Below are 16,784 nucleotides of genomic sequence, written 5' to 3' on the forward strand. Positions count from 1 at the left end.
GGCTGCCCAAAAATGTCACTTCGACAAAAAACAGTGCCGACCGGCAACAAACTATGCCGACCGGCAATAAAGTGTGCCGACCGGCAAACAAAAGTGCCGATGGAAGAAAAAGACCATCCGGTGGCCTCTAGCCACTGCCGGTGGTGTGTGGGGATGCCTCACAAGGCATTCCCTGCTTCTCAAAGGCAAAACACAAGTGTTTGGTGCAAAACCAGACACTAAACGGTCAAGTTCGGAGATCCTGAGGCAGGGCGCGCGAGCCGAGACCTCCGGGAACTCCAAACAAACACAAACAGGGATAATCACCGAGTATTCAAACGGTGACGTCCAAGTCTTGAGGACGGTCAAAAATGGGGTGTCTACAGTTGCCCCTCTTTGACAGAACTCGAAAGTCATAACAATGACGGGAGTGAATGTCAAAGCCCAGAGACGACCCATTTTTGACAGGGCCGAAGACTTGGACAAACAAACGAAATACAAATGAATGAATGGTTGTGCCCGCAGGCTGCCTACGTATCCCTTTGCAAGGAATCAAACCAGCGTAGTTCAGGGGCAGGATGCAAATGATATGAAAGAAGACTTTGACAATTGGACTTATACGCTACGCGAAGCCGGTTTGTATTCAAAACAATGCAATGTACTAACAAGTACAAGTGAGGTGCGCAAGATAGCGCGATAGAATGCATGCAAAATGCAAGTAAGGTGCACAAAACAGTGCGATGCGCAAGAAAGTGCGAGTGATTTGAAATGCACAAAACAGTGCGAGTGAGATGAAATGCACAAGAAAGTGCGATTGAGATGCGCGAAATAGCGCGAAATGTAAACTGCACAAAACAGTGCGATGCGCAAAATAGCACGAATGTAAACTGCACAAAACAGTGCAATGTGCAAAATAGCGCGAATGATAAACTGCACAAAACAGTGCGATTGAGGTGCGCAAAATAGCGCGAATGTAAACTGCACAAAACAGTACAATGCGCAAAATAGCGCGAATGATAAACTGCACAAAATAGTGCGATTGAGGTGCGCAAAATAGCGCGAATGTAAACTGCACAAAACAGTGCAATGCGCAAAATAGCGCGAATGATAAACTGCACAAAATAGTGCGATTGAGGTGCGCAAAATAGCGCGAACATAGCTGCACAAAACAGTGCGATGCGCAAAATAGCGCGAATGATAAACTGCACAAAACAGTGCGATTGAGGTGCGCAAAATAGCGCGAAATGTAAACTGCACAAAACAGTGCGATGCGCAAAATAACGCGAATGATAAACTGCACAAAACAGTGCAATTGAGGTGCGCAAAATAGCGCGAATGTAAACTGCACAAAACAGTGCAATGCGCAAAATAGCGCGAATGATAAACTGCACAAAATAGTGCGATTGAGGTGCGCAAAATAGTGCGAATGTAAACTGCACAAAACAGTGCAATGCGCAAAATAGCACGAATGATAAACTGCACAAAATAGTGCGATTGAGGTGCGCAAAATAGCGCGAATGTAAACTGCACAAAACAGTGCGATGGAGGTGCGCAAAGTAGCGCGAACATAGCTGCACAAAACAGTGCGATGCGCAAAATAGCGCGAATGATAAACTGCACAAAACAGTGCGATGCGCAAAATAGCGCGAATGATTTGAAATGCACAAGACAGTGCGATACGCTAAACAACGCGATTGAAATGCACTAAACAGTGCGATACGCTAAACAGCGCGAGTGATTTGAAATGCACAAGACAGTGCAATACACTAAACAGCGCAATTGAAATGCAATGCACAAAATAGTGCGAATGAGATACAACCACAAGATGCACAAGACAGTGCTAGTGAGATACAAAGTGTAAGTGCACAAGATAGTGCGAGTGAATGCATGTTCTATGCAAATGAGGTGCATTTTCTATGCAAGTACGGAAGAGTGCATTTTCTATGCAAAAGATACGAGCATTTTCTATGCAAGAAACAGGAGCATATTCTATGCAATATTGAAAGCATATTCTATGCAGAATCGAAAGAAAACATATTCTATGCAATGGAAGGGCATCAAACATGTACTCTGGTGCCTCCGATTTACCTTTCGGAGGACTTGGCAATACGCTTAGCTCAAAAGAGGACACCCCGTTTATATTGGCGAGAGATAACATCTGCTGCTGCTTTAATTGCCATTCTAACTTGAAGCAGGCTTACACTTGGGGTCGAGATACACTCATACTCCAGAGAAATGGCGAGGTCTGGAAAGGTGCACCTGAAATGCAGTCTTGGATCTTGCCAAAGCTGGAACACCCTAAGATGCTCCAAATTTTCCTTTTTTGCTTTTGCTTTGCAGTCTGGAACCTACATAGCTTCAGATAGGTCCTTGTTCTACTGTTCACACTTATCGGGGGTGGACCCTGCAGTTTTATGAAAGAACAAATACTGTTTTGCACAAATGTGGAGAATGGCACAGCACTCTGAGCACAAGATGATTTTTTGGAAATTGAGAAATGAGTTCTTAACCGGGTATTGAGCCGACGACTGGCCACAGCCAAAACGACTCGACAAGAGAAAAACAAAGGTAAACAACCTAAACACATCGAGTAACACTCGAAGCGACTCAAAACAAGAATCGAGACAGACAAAATAAAACACAAGACTCAAAATGTGCACATGGAGCCTGTTTCCCCGGGTATTGTTTCCCACCCTTTCTCATTTGTGATTCTCACATCGCTCGGCCCTCAGGCTCTGTTTTTCTGAAAAAGCCCTTTTCCTCACTTTTCCTCTCAACGCACATCTCTCTATTCTTTAATCTCTCATTTTTTATCCCTCCCCTAGGTGATTGATGGATAAACAGCAAATTGCGGGCTCTTGCCCCTGGTATTTCACTAGACTCTTGTTCACAACAATAAGTTTCTCCCACAGAGGGGTTGTGCTACAACTGGGTGTGTAGCAAATCTGCAGCTAACATCGGTTGATGATGCCCTGATGGGGAGTTTGGACGTGGTTAGATCTGTCCAGATGAGAGAGTGGAATATCTCGATCCGTTCCCATCCGTGCTTCGCACTTGGCTTGATACCTCGTTGCGTGGAGGATGAGAGAGCTTTCTGCCCTTTTGCGCTCACCTTCAGTGGTGCTCCTTTTCTGGCGAATACGGTGCCCTTTCGGCAAAGACAGAACACCTGACTCAACTGTGCCCCTAGTTCATCATTTTGACCATTTTTTGTTTTTAGTTTTCTACTAAAACAATTTTGACCAATATGAGAGTTAGATTAACATACTTGTTTGATTTTTGATTTGAAAATCATGCAAGTTAGGTTATGAGCACTGAAAATTTTCCCTTTTTGGGTCCAAGAAATGGTCCAGTTTTGGAAAAGATGGAATAATTTTCGAGAGATCAGTCAACCTCAGTAAAAATTCTCAAAAATTATTTTTGCAAACGGCCAATGCTTAACAAGCACGGAACCTACTCTTGAGACGCACAACCTCAGATTTGGAGGAAAATTGCCCCCTTGCTTGAAGAGAGCTGCACGGTAATGGAAAGTTGCCCCTTGTTTGAATGGCACCGTGGCACACTGTATGGCAACGGAAAGTTGCCCCTTGTTTGGACGGCACCGCAGCGCATTGAATGGCAACGGAAAGTTGCCCCTTGTTTGAATGGCACCGCAGCACATTGTAATCAGTCTTCACAGTGAAGGTCACAACCAAACTCTCAAATACAGAGAAGGCAAAGATGATCAAAACCATTACATGGACACAATTGATTTAGAAGTGTTTGTGGCTGGACTTCAGAATGAAGTTGCCTACGTATCCCAAACATGGGAATCAAGCTTTACGTAGTTTGGGGTTAAGGTACACTCGGGTATTATCCTCTCCTTTTTAGGCTCTAACTTTTGCCAAGGCGCCCGTTGCGGGTTTTCGACCTTGCGAGCTTTGTTTTTCTTTTCTTTTCAATTCTTTTCATTCTTTTTCATTCTTTTTTTTTTTTGCATTTTCTCTTTCTTTTTTTCTTTTTTTTGCATTTTTTGTTTTTTGTATTTTTCTCTTGCTCTAACTTTTGCCTGGGTCGCCCTTCCGGGTTTTCGGCCCAGCGAGCCTCTCAAAGGGTAAAAGCGTAGTTTGGTCCATACCAAATGGTTGTAGGATTTTGAAGCCATCCGTATCTAGGAGAGTGGCTGTTGATTTGCAAGAGGACTCATCTTCGGCTCTTCGAGCACGTCTAACATCTTTGCCCCTAGTTTGAAGGGTACTTCTGTTCTAGCTTTGCAAGCTTCTTCTGATGAGGTCTAATCTTCTTGATCTGACTTTCTTGCCTCTTGTCCGAGGGCTGCTTCGAATCTGGCCACACAGGCCTCATATGGCGGTTGACCATTGAACGTTCTGAATGGGTTCAAGGTTTGAAAGTGAGGGGTCCAATTTCGAGGCTGAGAGGGATCCTAAGCTGCACAATCTCAAGAGCGATTCCACACAAGTCTTCGCAGGATCACGCAAAACATTTTTTGAAATCTTTTAAGAAAGCGACTAGTCGCTCGCGCTGAAGACAGTGTGGGACCAATCCGGATCAAGCCAGGATCCTTCTCAGTACTCACATTAACAAACATGATCTCATTCATTAAGGGCTTAGCACGCCTCTCTTTCTCTCAAATGATCAAAGTTCTGCAAATCCCGAGGAATTCCTTCCTCTTCGTTTTCACCGCAGTGTTCAAAAAAAGTTTTGAAAAACTTAGGTCGATACAATGATTTCAAGGCACAGAAAAGGCAGGCGAAGAGCACTGTCATTCCATTCAATACTTCTGGCACAACTGGCACACGGCAGAAGCAAACACAAGAGTGAGAAAATCACTGCTGTTCCATTCGGATCTGTTGGCATCACTGGCTCCCTGGCAGAAACAGACTCAAAAGAAAGCAAAAAGACAGACGCAAAACAAGATAATGATGTCCGAGGTAACACCCCCGGAATCACCCGACTCTTAACAAAACAGGACTGACTCGATACAACAAGACAGACCTGAAATAAAAAGACTGACTCAAAACAGATTCAAAACAACACAACAAGTCTGACCCAATACCCAAGTCAGAATATACAAAACTAGTATTCACAAATGCTCAAAATAGTGCGTGCCATACACCACATCTGGAGTAAATCGAGCACCATCCGCAGGTGGTTCATCCCCCGATCACATCACATTATCCCCCAGGTTCACTGATCCAATGACGATAGACTTCGCTGAGTTGGCGTGGCAATGACCTTATTGTCAATCAGATCTTGTATTTCGTGGCGAAGACGGAAACAACCATTAGTGACATGGCCGACTTGCTGATGAAAGGCACAGTACTTGGTCGAATCATGGGAGGAAGGAAGTCTATCTGGCAGTGGTCGCGGCTCCAAGGGTTTCAAATTCCCCTTTCTAATCAGGATCCTAAAGGCTGCTGATAGAGACATGTACAGTGGTGCGAACACCCTCTGGCCTCGAGGTGGATATTTTGAGGTTTGTGGAGTTTTGCTGGATGCACCAGCAAAGGGATTGGCAGGCGTTGACTGGGTTTGCTGATCTCTTCCGAGCAAGGGTTTAGAGCTGAAAGGAACATTCCTGGTACAGCGGCCCTTCTCCCGAATTGCCCCTTGATTCAGACTGCTCTCATTCTGAGTGGCGAAAGTGTCATCCACAGTTTTTGCGACAACTGCGAGGACTTGCTCTTTGTTCAGTCCCTCAGCTTTCAAAGCCTCAATATCCCAGCGAAGGTGTTCATGGTGACCATTTCCTGCTCCTACCTTGCTCTTACCCGTCGCTTCCACTTTGTCAAGAGATTGGCCTTCTTCCAATGCAACCCGTCCCAAAGTTGGGGAGCCTTTAGACATGAACTCCCTGGTACGTGATGTGGTTGATGATGGGGCCAAAACCCCAAAGGCTAGATCTGCCACAGTTCTCTGAAGATCTTCGATCATCTTCATCAGCTCAGAAGTAGTGGGTTCATGGGTTTGAGATAATTGGGGTTCAGATGCACCCATCATGCATAAGTTCATGCTTTCTGGGATAAACACCTCAGGCTTGGGTAGATGGGCCGGGGTGATGTATACGCTGGGGTCGTAAGGGACGGCCAGTGTGTGGATCAGATTGAGATGTGGATGAGGTACTTGGTCATTGGGGCCTGAAGGTGGAGCTATTGTCTGGTTGTCGATGAGATTTTGGACCTCATGACGAAGGCGGTAGCAACGGTCGGTGCCATGACCGCGCTGCTGATGGTACATACAGTACTTGGAGGGATTATGTCTGGCTGGAAGTGGGTTAGGCAGAGGTTGAGGATCGAGGGGTTTGAGATGCCCTCTTTTCATCAAGGCTTTTAGTGCGCTAGTCAGGCTCATATAGAGGGGAGTGAAAGTTCTGCCCTGAGCTCGGGCTGGACCGGCTGTTTGTAGGCTTGGTTTGGCAAAAGGGTTGGCTGTGGCGACTGCATTGATCTCGGTGGGTTTGGGAATGACGCTACTACCAGCATTGGTACTCCCTGAAATCACCCTCTTTGTCGGTTCACTTGTTCTGGGAATGATCCCGCTGTTGAACGCATTCTCGACCTGAACCCCCAGTTCATGCAAACTTTTGAAAGTGAATAATGGAGCGACTATCAACTTTTGCAACATATCACGCTCGAGGTTTCGCACCATCATTTGCACTTGATCCCTCTCAGAAGGACGATCTGTCATTTGTGCTGCCTTTGCTCTCCACCTTGCAATGAATTCCACAAAAGGCTCTGTTGGGTTCTGGCGAGTTGCTTCAAGCTCTTGCATGGTCATTTCAACTTGGGTATTGTAGGAATACTGATCAACAAAGGCCTCAGCCAATTCTTCCCAGTCTTGCTTCACTTTATCTTCCAACTTAGCGTACCAAGTGGCTGCTACACCCGACAGGGTTCTTCCATATAGAGAGAGTTTCTGTGGCTTAGTCAGTCCCATCGGCTTTAGGACATCCAAGAAAAGTCGGATATGTACCATTGGATCTCCAGACCCGTCGAAACGGTCAATACATGGCATTTTGAATCTGTCTGGGAGCCGAACGGCAGCCTCGGTGTGCCCATCCTCAATGTCGGGAATGGAGTTAAGGCCCTGGGCCTTTTTGAATTGCTTCTCAAGGTTCGCAATCTTCACTGTAGCCGGGTTGAGCTCATTAACATGAAAGGGTCGAAGCCTCTCAGTAGGCTGCACCAAGGGTCTGAGCACCTGAGCTTGAGTCAACCTTTCCCGAGAATTCAGACACGGCAAATCTTCAACCGGCGGAAATGGGTCAAAGTTTGGCTGGGATTCCAAAGCTGGATGTGAGGCAGGTACCCCAGGTGGGCGCTGCGTTTCAATACTGGTCTCAGCCTGCATGGCAGTTCCCTGATTTAACGCTGCTATCACGGCCACAAATTCTTCTGAACCCTGTGCCATCATGGTCTGCTGAGTCTGAACAAAGGTGATGTGGCTGGTGACTGTCGGATCAGATGAACCAATGAGCCCTGTTTGGCCCTCCTTTGCCTTGCCTCAGCGAAAGAACACTGGTTACCCTTGAATTGAATTTCTGACCTAACAAAGTCTATCAGCACTAGTCCAATGTACCCGGGGGATATCGGAGCCTTCTGAAGCTATGGTTCCAGGACTACCTTGCAAAAGAGAAAACAGACAGCATCTCAGCTCGGATATAATCATAGTGGAATGACTGTGCTCAATACTGATCACTGTTCCCCAAATATCTGTCCCAAAATTGATACCCTCAGGTAAAACTGATTCCCCAAATACTGATGCCCACAGGCATGATGCCCAAACTTGCAAACTGATATATGCATTCCTATAGAGATACACTCTAAAAGCACATAGCAAGTAAGAGAGAGCCAAAACACCCCTATGTTGGGGTAGGGTTTCCCTGTCCTATTTTGTCAGGAGCTAGGGTTTCACTATGCACACAGCAGTTTCAAACAACCTATAATCGGGTAAGCAACCTGTCCTAGCTTGGAATGGTCACTATGGATTCCGAATATGCACTAGGTCGAATGGTCAAAAAGGGTGCCCCGGTAAAACCGGGGTTTGTGTTCCCATGCTGTCAGAGCCCATAGCCGGTCAGCCTTATGGACATGCCTTGACAAGACAAGCCTCCGGCAAACCGTTCAGGAATGGCAGATGGCAAACACTGTGTTCCTAGGCGCACCAATGCACATGCAATGCAAAGAAACACATAAGTGTAATCAAAACAGGATATCATGAGTTCGAGTCAAGCTCTCTAAATCTCCCCAGCAGAGTCGCCAGAAACTGTAACAGCGCCCGCGTGGGGGGGGGACCTCGCTACAGTTCGGACTCTCGATTTGTGTCACGGTTCTTAATCTGAACCAAAGAGTCCAAATCTGGCAAATCGTTTTGAGAAACAGATTTTTGAAAAAGTAGTGCCAAACATGGACTGCTTTGCCAGATACAGAGTCGCCACCTAAATATTTTTTATGGGAGAATTTAGGAAACCCTGACTCGGTGCCGAAGGCCACATGTCCGTCATCACCGGAGTTGTCTCGGCTCGGGAGCTTGGGTACGATCGGGGAAGGTCAGCTATGAGCACCCCCTTTCGCCCGGTCCGAAGACCGGCCTCTACTAACCGTGATATCCGTTTTTGAAAACTTTATGTGTTCTTAAACCAATTGTTAGCCTAGAATTACTATGTTATGCGCGCAGCAAACAAGTATAGACCAAATCGCCTAAATTGGAACAAAACATTTCATGTTTGTTTTGAAAATGGTTTGCTACTCGCAAGTAGGCTAAAATACAGATTTTGCCACCCTCAAGTGGGCTTTTAGAAAAGATGATTTTGCCACTATCTAGTGGGCTTAAAACTCACAGTTTTAATGCATTATTCCAATTTAGGTAATTCAACCTCCATCCACAGGCATTCAAGCAGTTATATCACATAAGCAGCTAGCCTCATGGTAATCATGCTATCATGGCAACATTCACACGCATGCGATATGCTAAAGCATAAAAGCTTACCTAGTACTCCAAGCCAAAACAGAAATTAGTTAGTAATCATATGCATGATACTAGTTCATGTTACAATGGCTAATGCAACACATGCAAAGATGCAATCTAAACAGGCTCGGCTATCCTAAAGATGGCATGTGAAATGCTGCAACTAACAAGTACTCAACTTGGAATTGAAATACAAGTGCAGTTAGCATGATGTGCCGAACCCGGTGCATGTCAACAAATGCATGAATGCATGCATGCATAGCATAAGGTATGCTAAAATAAATGTGCCCTAATCTACCATCATAAGCAGGTAAATAAAAGGGAAGAAAGAAATGGGGATTGGAAGACATACACACACTCACCCACACTTATTACATGTTTACCCTCACTCAGAGGGTTCGAATTAATATTACAGTCCCAAAATAATGAACAAATAAAATTATTACAAAATTCCCTAATTAATTAAAAGAAAGGAGACAAAAGAAAGAAGAGGGTGGCCACAGCCTTTGCCTCGGGGTGCGCAGATGATGCATGCTCGAATCCGTCCTGCCCGGAAAACCCGTACTATACTCTTGTCGCCTCTGTTTGTACTGCCTTGTCTTTCTGAAAATTGCCAAAGTACTGGAACAAGCTCCTTGCATCCTGCAGAGCACCACCGGCCAGACAGAATTGCCACCGGCACTTCACAATTACCATCGGCACTTTATCGGATTCATCGGCACTCCAGATAGTGCCGGTCGGCACTAAATTCTGCCGGTCGGCAGAAACTTCCTGCAGAAGACAATTTTGACAGCAAACAGAGAACAGACAGTGCATGGCATGGAGTTTTTGGACACATGTAAGCATGGTCCTACTTCTTATCATATTTTGAACTCAAAGAAGCATGACTTTCGATCCTTGAACCATCAATGGTACATGGTGGGTCAAAGGATCGAATTTGCCATTTGATGTGAGGATGCATGCAACAAACAACATGAAAACCGGGGCCTTATCAAGTTGGAGTCAAAGGTCCCGATGACCGGGAATCGAGGCACATTGCATCACTTGAAGTATGAATGGTCCTTGATTCCCACACTTAGTTTGACACCCCAAACCAAGTAAATGCAATGCATGTAATGCTCAACAAGGCTCAAATGTATCATGCCACCAAGATGTAAAGCACAACAAGCATTATGCAACCAATATGACAAATGTATAATACCAAGCATAGAAGGTACAAACATGATACAAACATGGACCAAATTGACCATGGGATTGATGTGCTACAAAGCTTAATGGAACAACTATGCAAGAAACATGGAGCAAGCATGCAAGAGGGCTTAAAATGGCAAAAGGGCAGACCCTCACCCCTCTCAAAACAGTGGTCAAAAGTGCTCAAAATGATGGACAATCAACTCATGTGAATAAGCAAACTCATGGTCCCAAAGTTAAGGCACAAAAAGGAAACATTTCACCCTCATTAACATGACCATTCATGGCATGATTAAAGCAAAGCAAAAACAGGATTTGTGCATGCAAAATAGGACCCCAAAAACTCCTAATATGGCAGCTAAAACACCCCCTATGAAACAAATGCGCTAAGGCTCACTCCTAGGCATGAGAGGACACACCTTCAAGGTATGAAAAGGACCATACATGCACACATACAAGCATGATTCTTGGACTAGAAAGTGGTCCTTAGATGATATTAAATCATGAGGATAATCACAAACATACATGTTAGAGGTCAACATGCTCAAAGCTTTTAAGCTAAAATACAAAGCAACCCTAACAAACATGTCAAGCATGGCTAAAAGGATAACCAATAAACCTTAAGCATGGAAAAAACATCACTAAGAACTTCATGGAACTAAGCCAACTCTCACAAGAATCATGGCCTAATCATGATATGTATTTCTAAGCAAGATGGAGCAATACAAAGCAAGTATTACAAGCATACAAGGAGGCCCAAATCCGACCAAAAACAGAGGTTATATATGACCTAAGATGCCTAAAAAAATGCTGAAATGAAGCCAAGAAACATCAAGCACACATGCTACCCTCTTGAGCCCAAAAAGCAAGGAAACAAACCATGAAGGGAGAGGGGTGTTCCTCCCCTATGCAAGACTTCAAACCATCCTTTTTTGACACTAAAATACACTGATTTTCAGTGGTCAAAAGACCAAAACACTGAAGTGAACAAAACCTTAACAAAGAGGCACCAAAATAGACCAAACAAGGCCTATGAGGGTGAGTTTGCACTCTAACCACAAAGTGACCTTAATGAAAGTGCTAGAGCAGGAAAATATGAGCCTTTTTTATGTTATACACAAGAGCCAAAACAGTAAACAAAATAGGTAGAAAACCAATGCAAGTTTGGGAAATAAAAAGAAAGATGCTCACCCTTGAAGAACCCTTGAAGAACAAATGATCTAGCCTCCCTCTTTTGATCAAAACCAATCCAAAAACTCAAGAAACAACCTCCCAAGTCCTTCAATCTCGGAGTAAGGTGTAATGGTGTGTGTAGTGGTGCAAAAGTAAGGTAAAACACACCTTTTGAGCCAAGAAACACACACAAGAAGGGAGAGGGAGAAAGGTATAGAGATAATATGTATCTATATCTCTAAGGCTTGTTCTTTGGTTGCAAGAAGTTAACCTAGATCAAGGAGGAAGACCCTCTTCTTATAAGACTCCCTCAAAGCTTATTCAACAAGCTTGGCTAGAGGGAAATCCCTCCATACACGTGTATGGAGGGGGGGAGAGTTGGTTCCAACTATCACAGCTGGCGTAAAAGATCTCCAAAAAGTGGATGAACAGTGGTCGGCTGCCCAAAAATGTCACTTCGACAAAAAACAGTGCCGACCGGCAATAAAGTGTGCCGACCGGCAAACAAAAGTGCCGATGGAAGAAAAAGACCATCCGGTGGCCTCTAGCCACTGCCGGTGGTGTGTGGGGATGCCTCACAAGGCATTCACTGCCTCTCAAAGGCAAAACACAAGTGTTTGGTGCAAAACCAGACACTAAACGGTCAAGTTCGGAGATCCTGAGGCAGGGCGCGCGAGCCGAGACCTCCGGGAACTCCAAACAAACACAAACAGGGATAATCACCGAGTATTCAAACGGTGACGTCCAAGTCTTGAGGACGGTCAAAAATGGGGTGTCTACATCTGTACACCTTCAATTCTGTTATTGGACAATCAGCAAAGCCAGCAATTGAAGCTGCGGTTGATGATGTCAATTCCGATTCAACTGTTCTTGTTGGGATGAACACACACAAAGAGAAGCTCATTCATTTATTTAGTTTTGTATCTTTGTTCTTTCTTGTCTTTTTCTTCCAGTTCATTGTTTCTCTTTGATTTCATTAGCCCTAACAGTGTTTTTTTGGATATATTCCATGTCTAATTTAGTCAATGATGGTTGATTGTTTCAGGCCTCTGAGCTCTGCGAGAAGTTTGACGCCAACAAAAACGTGGGTTGAAGAGTATATTTTGTGTGGATTAAAGAGTACATATATTTTGTGTAGTAAAAATCTTATGAAATGTGTAATTAATTTGGTTCATAGATGAGTTGAATACGTTTATGAACTTTTCCCTAACTTTGTATAATGTTTTATGATGGGTTGATTACAATATATTGGATGTATACAAATTCTGATTAGCTTGATGCATGGTGATATGTGAATTTGAGCCATTTGTGTTCGTAGTTCAATTTTCAAGCCACCTTCTTTAGTTAAATTCTCTGGCTTATGCTATATTTCACAGAAAAAAAAAAAGGTGGCGTTTTTTCAAAAACGCCACTAAATGACGTCATCATGACGTCACACGTTAGTTTGTGACGGAAATGGAAGCGGATGTCAAAGATTTAGCGGCGTTTTCAAAAACGCCGTCTTATATTTTTAGCAACGTTTTTCAAACGTTGTAAAGCTATTGCGGCGGCATATTAGCGGCGAAAATTTTAAACGCCGCTTTAACTTTTTCCGCGTTTTCAGGCTTTTAGCGACGTTTTTAAAACGCTGCTAAAACTCAAATTTCCTGCAGTGAACCGAAGAATAAGTTTTTCTCATCCAAATATTGGAAAGCAACTCCAAAACTGAAGGATGAGGAACATTTTAATGCTGGTATGTAATTGCTTACTATTTAATTGTATTAGTTTCCCTCTCAATTTAATTGGATACATCATGATTTTAATTTTTATGACTCTTATTTAGTTGAACATTATGATTATGTCTCCAGATTCAGAAATAAAGCCTGTCTACCATAATAGGAAGATTTGTTACAAACACCGAAGGTCTCAAAGGGATTATCCTTTCAAGAAGAGGAGACTCTATGACCGTAGCTCGGTATCAAATTTTGAAGGAATTAGTAGTAAGGGAATATCTAGTTCACCTAGGAAGGGGTTTAGTTGTGATGCTTCTGGTTCAAGTGCAACACCACGTGGAGGTTTATTTCCATCCCTTTCTTTTCTCTTCTTCTTTTTCTTTAATTTTTCCCCCGGGATTTGGTATATTTTGTTAATATTCCTAACTCTTCATGCAGCCTCTGGGATATCAGCTTGTGTAGCAGGTCAACACACATCCTTCCAATCGAGGGATTCCTATGGTATGAGAGCCTTTGATGGTGTGATTCATATTTACACTTTTGACTTGATTGGTGTCTATCATTCGAATAGGTTCTTACATGAAGATATCTTTCCTTTTATTCAGGCCTCGTTTGGCAAGAGGCTATTTTAGCCAATTAGGCAAAAAGTTATTAAATTAGCCAAAAAGCCAACAACTCATACCAAAAAGTCAAAGATTCTCTTTTCTCTCTACTTTTTGCACATCTTTTCGTAATTAGCCAAAAAGTCATCCCAAACATACAAATTTTTTTTACCTACCTTTTTAGCCAAATAGACAAAAAGTTACTAAATTAACCTGTTCCCAAACGAGGCCTCAGTGAAGCTTAGGATCAAGTCTTTCAAGGTTCCAGAACTTGTTATTGAGATTCCAGAATCTGCAACTGTTGGTTCACTGAAGGTATGCTATATATGAACATTAATTTTGATTTAAATACCTTCTCTTTACCTCAACCCAAACATCGTAGTGAATTCTGCTTTTAGCACGCTGAACTCTGTCTTTGTTGTTCTGCAGAGAACAGTTATGGATGCAGTGACTGCTATACTCGGGGGTGGACTACGAGTTGGTGTACTTCAGGGGAAGAAGATTAGAGATGATAACAAAACTCTACTGCAGACTGGAATATGTCACAATAACAAGCTTGATGCTTTAGGTTTTTCCTTGGAGCCTAACCCTTCGCATGCTCCCCAATCTCTGTGTCATGAAGATCGTCCCTTTCTACTTGCATGTGACACACCTCAGCCTCTAACAAGGTAATTTAGATGTACCATGACTTCAGTCTAATGTTAGCTCATAGCTTTTTAGTTGTTTCCATGTTGGTGTTGTACATAATTTGGATCATTAATCTTTTTGCTTCGTGGATCTGCCACCTTTTTCATTTTTTCCTTCAATTTGATTTACGATATGTGGTAACCTGAGTGTACAGAGCTTTAAAGGGTACTTTTAAATTTTAATTGGAAATTGGAATCCAAGCTCTCGGGTTCTTCCTGCACCACGTACTTTTATTGTTAGGTCAGTTGTCTCTGAGCTGATAAGATGTAATGCTGTGTCATCAGGTACCCACCTGCACCTAGTGTAGTACATAACGTTGTTCAACAGAGAACTGCTGATACCTTACCAGATCCTCCATTGTCAAGTTTGGGAAACTTTATTGAAAGCGATCATGATTTGGCACCCTCTCCTCCTGACATGTCAATAGACAAATGCCCAACACATTCTAGAGCATTGGTTGCTGTCCCAGCAATGAATGTCGAGGCACTGGCAGTGGTTCCCATGAGGAAATCCAAGCGGTCTGATGCTGTGCAGTGTCGAATTCATCGACCTTTCTCTGTTTATGAAGTGGAAGCACTGGTTCAAGCTGTTGAGAAGCTTGGAACAGGAAGGTATGTTAGGCGAAACCTAACCCTCATTTGTTAAACAGACATGTCTCAACACGCCCGATTTTATTCTCTCTTTTGTGACCTTGTACCTGATTGTTTTGAACTCTTTTGTTCTTTTTTTCTCTTACCCATAGTTCATTTGTTTGTTCTGCAGATGGCGTGAGGTTAAACTGCGAGCTTTTGATAATGCAAAACATCGAACTTATGTGGATCTCAAGGTAATGAAGTGATTTTCCACCTTGCATTTTTATTGCTGACTTTTACTTTAACAAGACTAGTCATTACTTTCAATTTTATTCCCTTCAAATGTGAAGGTCTTTCTTTCTTTTACATTTTAAAATAGTCTAGTAGACAGATTTGACCTAAAAGGGCTGGCAGTTTAAATGGTTCTAGACAACAGTTGCTTGAGTTATTGGCAAATGATTAGGTCTTTATATCTTTATCTTATACGATAACAACTATTTTAAGGAATCTTTTGAATTCTAGTTTTACACGATTTCACTTTGACAGTTGTATTTTCCTAGTTCCTTACCAAATGACGGATTGCCCACTTTTTTTCCTTTTATTTCCTAAAATATACATATGAATCTTTTAGTGGCTCTTAGTGCCCTGGGTTGGAAAGCAAATATATGAGTTTGTACTTTGTTGCTAATCTGATATTTATTACATGTACTCTGTTTGAATTAGAAGTGTGCTTTGTTTTAAATAAAAGCGTGGTCACATGACATGGGGTTGTGCAGGACAAATGGAAAACACTGGTGCACACGGCAAGAATATCCCCACAGCAAAGGAGGGGTGAGCCGGTGCCCCAAGAGCTCTTGGATCGGGTCCTAACTGCCCATGCTTACTGGTCCCAACAAGAAGCCAAGCAACAGCTCAAACAACAGCATTCAGAGACTTGTCGCCTTTGAAAAAAAATTCACCACCGATGAAGAAACTAAAGATCAATTGGATGGGGATTTAAAGACTGGTTTTGATTTTGTAAAAAGTAATGACAAGGATGGGGGAAAACAGGTAAAACGTAATATTTGTAGCTCTTGCGGCGATTCTTTTCATCTGGGGAGATGGGTTTTGGCGCTTGTAAATGTGTTGACAGAAAAAGAGCTTGCTAACGGGGAATTTTTTGATGCCGAAATGTGGGCATTTTTTTTTTTTTTTGTTCATTTAATTTCTTAAATTGGGGTTTAGGGTGAAGAAAGAAAAGAAAAGAAAAGAAAAAGCATGGGAATTGAAGTTCATTTGTTGTATTTTGTAGATGGGTAGTGATTGTAACCTTCATTTTAATGCTTATTTAGCATTTTAATATATGATAAATTCATTGACACGTCCAGATTTTCTCCACTTACTGGATTGGAATCCTAGACTTGATTTTCTATTTCAACTATTTAATTACATGTCACCCGTGTTATACATGGGATAAAACAATGTATTATTTATTAAAAATATAATAATTATATTTAATTTTTTATATTTTGTCTCTCATAAATAAAATTTTATATAGAAGTTTAAGAATTTTGTTTCAAATGTTCCTTTACTATAATATATAGTATAGATAGATTAAAATTGTTGTATTGACAATTAACAATTAAAATTATGCTTTGTTATAAAAAAATGACATAGTTATAATATTTCACTATTTTAGAATAAAAATATATGAATTTAAAAAAATTGTTTTATTAGTTTTTGAAAATGAAATAATTAAAAAAAATTTAAAAATTCAATGAGTAAGAAAGAATTATCGTAATATGTAATTTAAAATATTAAAAAAAAGTTAAAATTTTTTAAAAAGATGTGATTACAATTAAAACTAATGCCATATTTATTAATAAGTATAATTTTATTTAGATATCTATTTATACTTTAAC

General features: G+C 42.1%; 1 protein-coding gene across 1 annotated transcript; it reads left to right on the plus strand.

Moving 5' to 3' along the window:
• Nucleotides 1–12,239: 12,239 nt before the first annotated feature.
• LOC114320225 (telomere repeat-binding protein 5-like) lies at nt 12,240–16,243 on the plus strand. The gene is made up of 9 exons (XM_082918065.1): nt 12,240–12,394; nt 12,963–13,042; nt 13,158–13,364; nt 13,461–13,523; nt 13,860–13,939; nt 14,054–14,292; nt 14,596–14,922; nt 15,074–15,137; nt 15,660–16,243. The coding sequence occupies exons 1-9, from the start codon at nt 12,336–12,338 to the stop codon at nt 15,828–15,830; spliced, it is 1,290 nt and encodes a 429-aa protein (XP_082774191.1). The 5' UTR covers nt 12,240–12,335; the 3' UTR covers nt 15,831–16,243.
• The last annotated feature ends 541 nt before the right edge of the window (nt 16,244–16,784 follow it).

Source organism: Camellia sinensis, chromosome 3 (assembly GCF_055761805.1).
Source record: "Camellia sinensis isolate YWXY chromosome 3, ASM5576180v1, whole genome shotgun sequence".
Classification (NCBI taxonomy): Eukaryota; Viridiplantae; Streptophyta; class Magnoliopsida; order Ericales; family Theaceae; genus Camellia; species Camellia sinensis.

Bases quoted from the DNA above. Each gene is read 5' to 3' on its own strand.
- LOC114320225 (XM_082918065.1), top strand. From the start codon at position 12,336: ATGATGGTTGATTGTTTCAGGCCTCTGAGCTCTGCGAGAAGTTTGACG. The intron at 13,524-13,859 runs GTATGAGAGCCT...ACGAGGCCTCAG, and splicing joins CCAATCGAGGGATTCCTATG to TGAAGCTTAGGATCAAGTCT. The intron at 14,923-15,073 runs GTATGTTAGGCG...TTTGTTCTGCAG, and splicing joins GAGAAGCTTGGAACAGGAAG to ATGGCGTGAGGTTAAACTGC.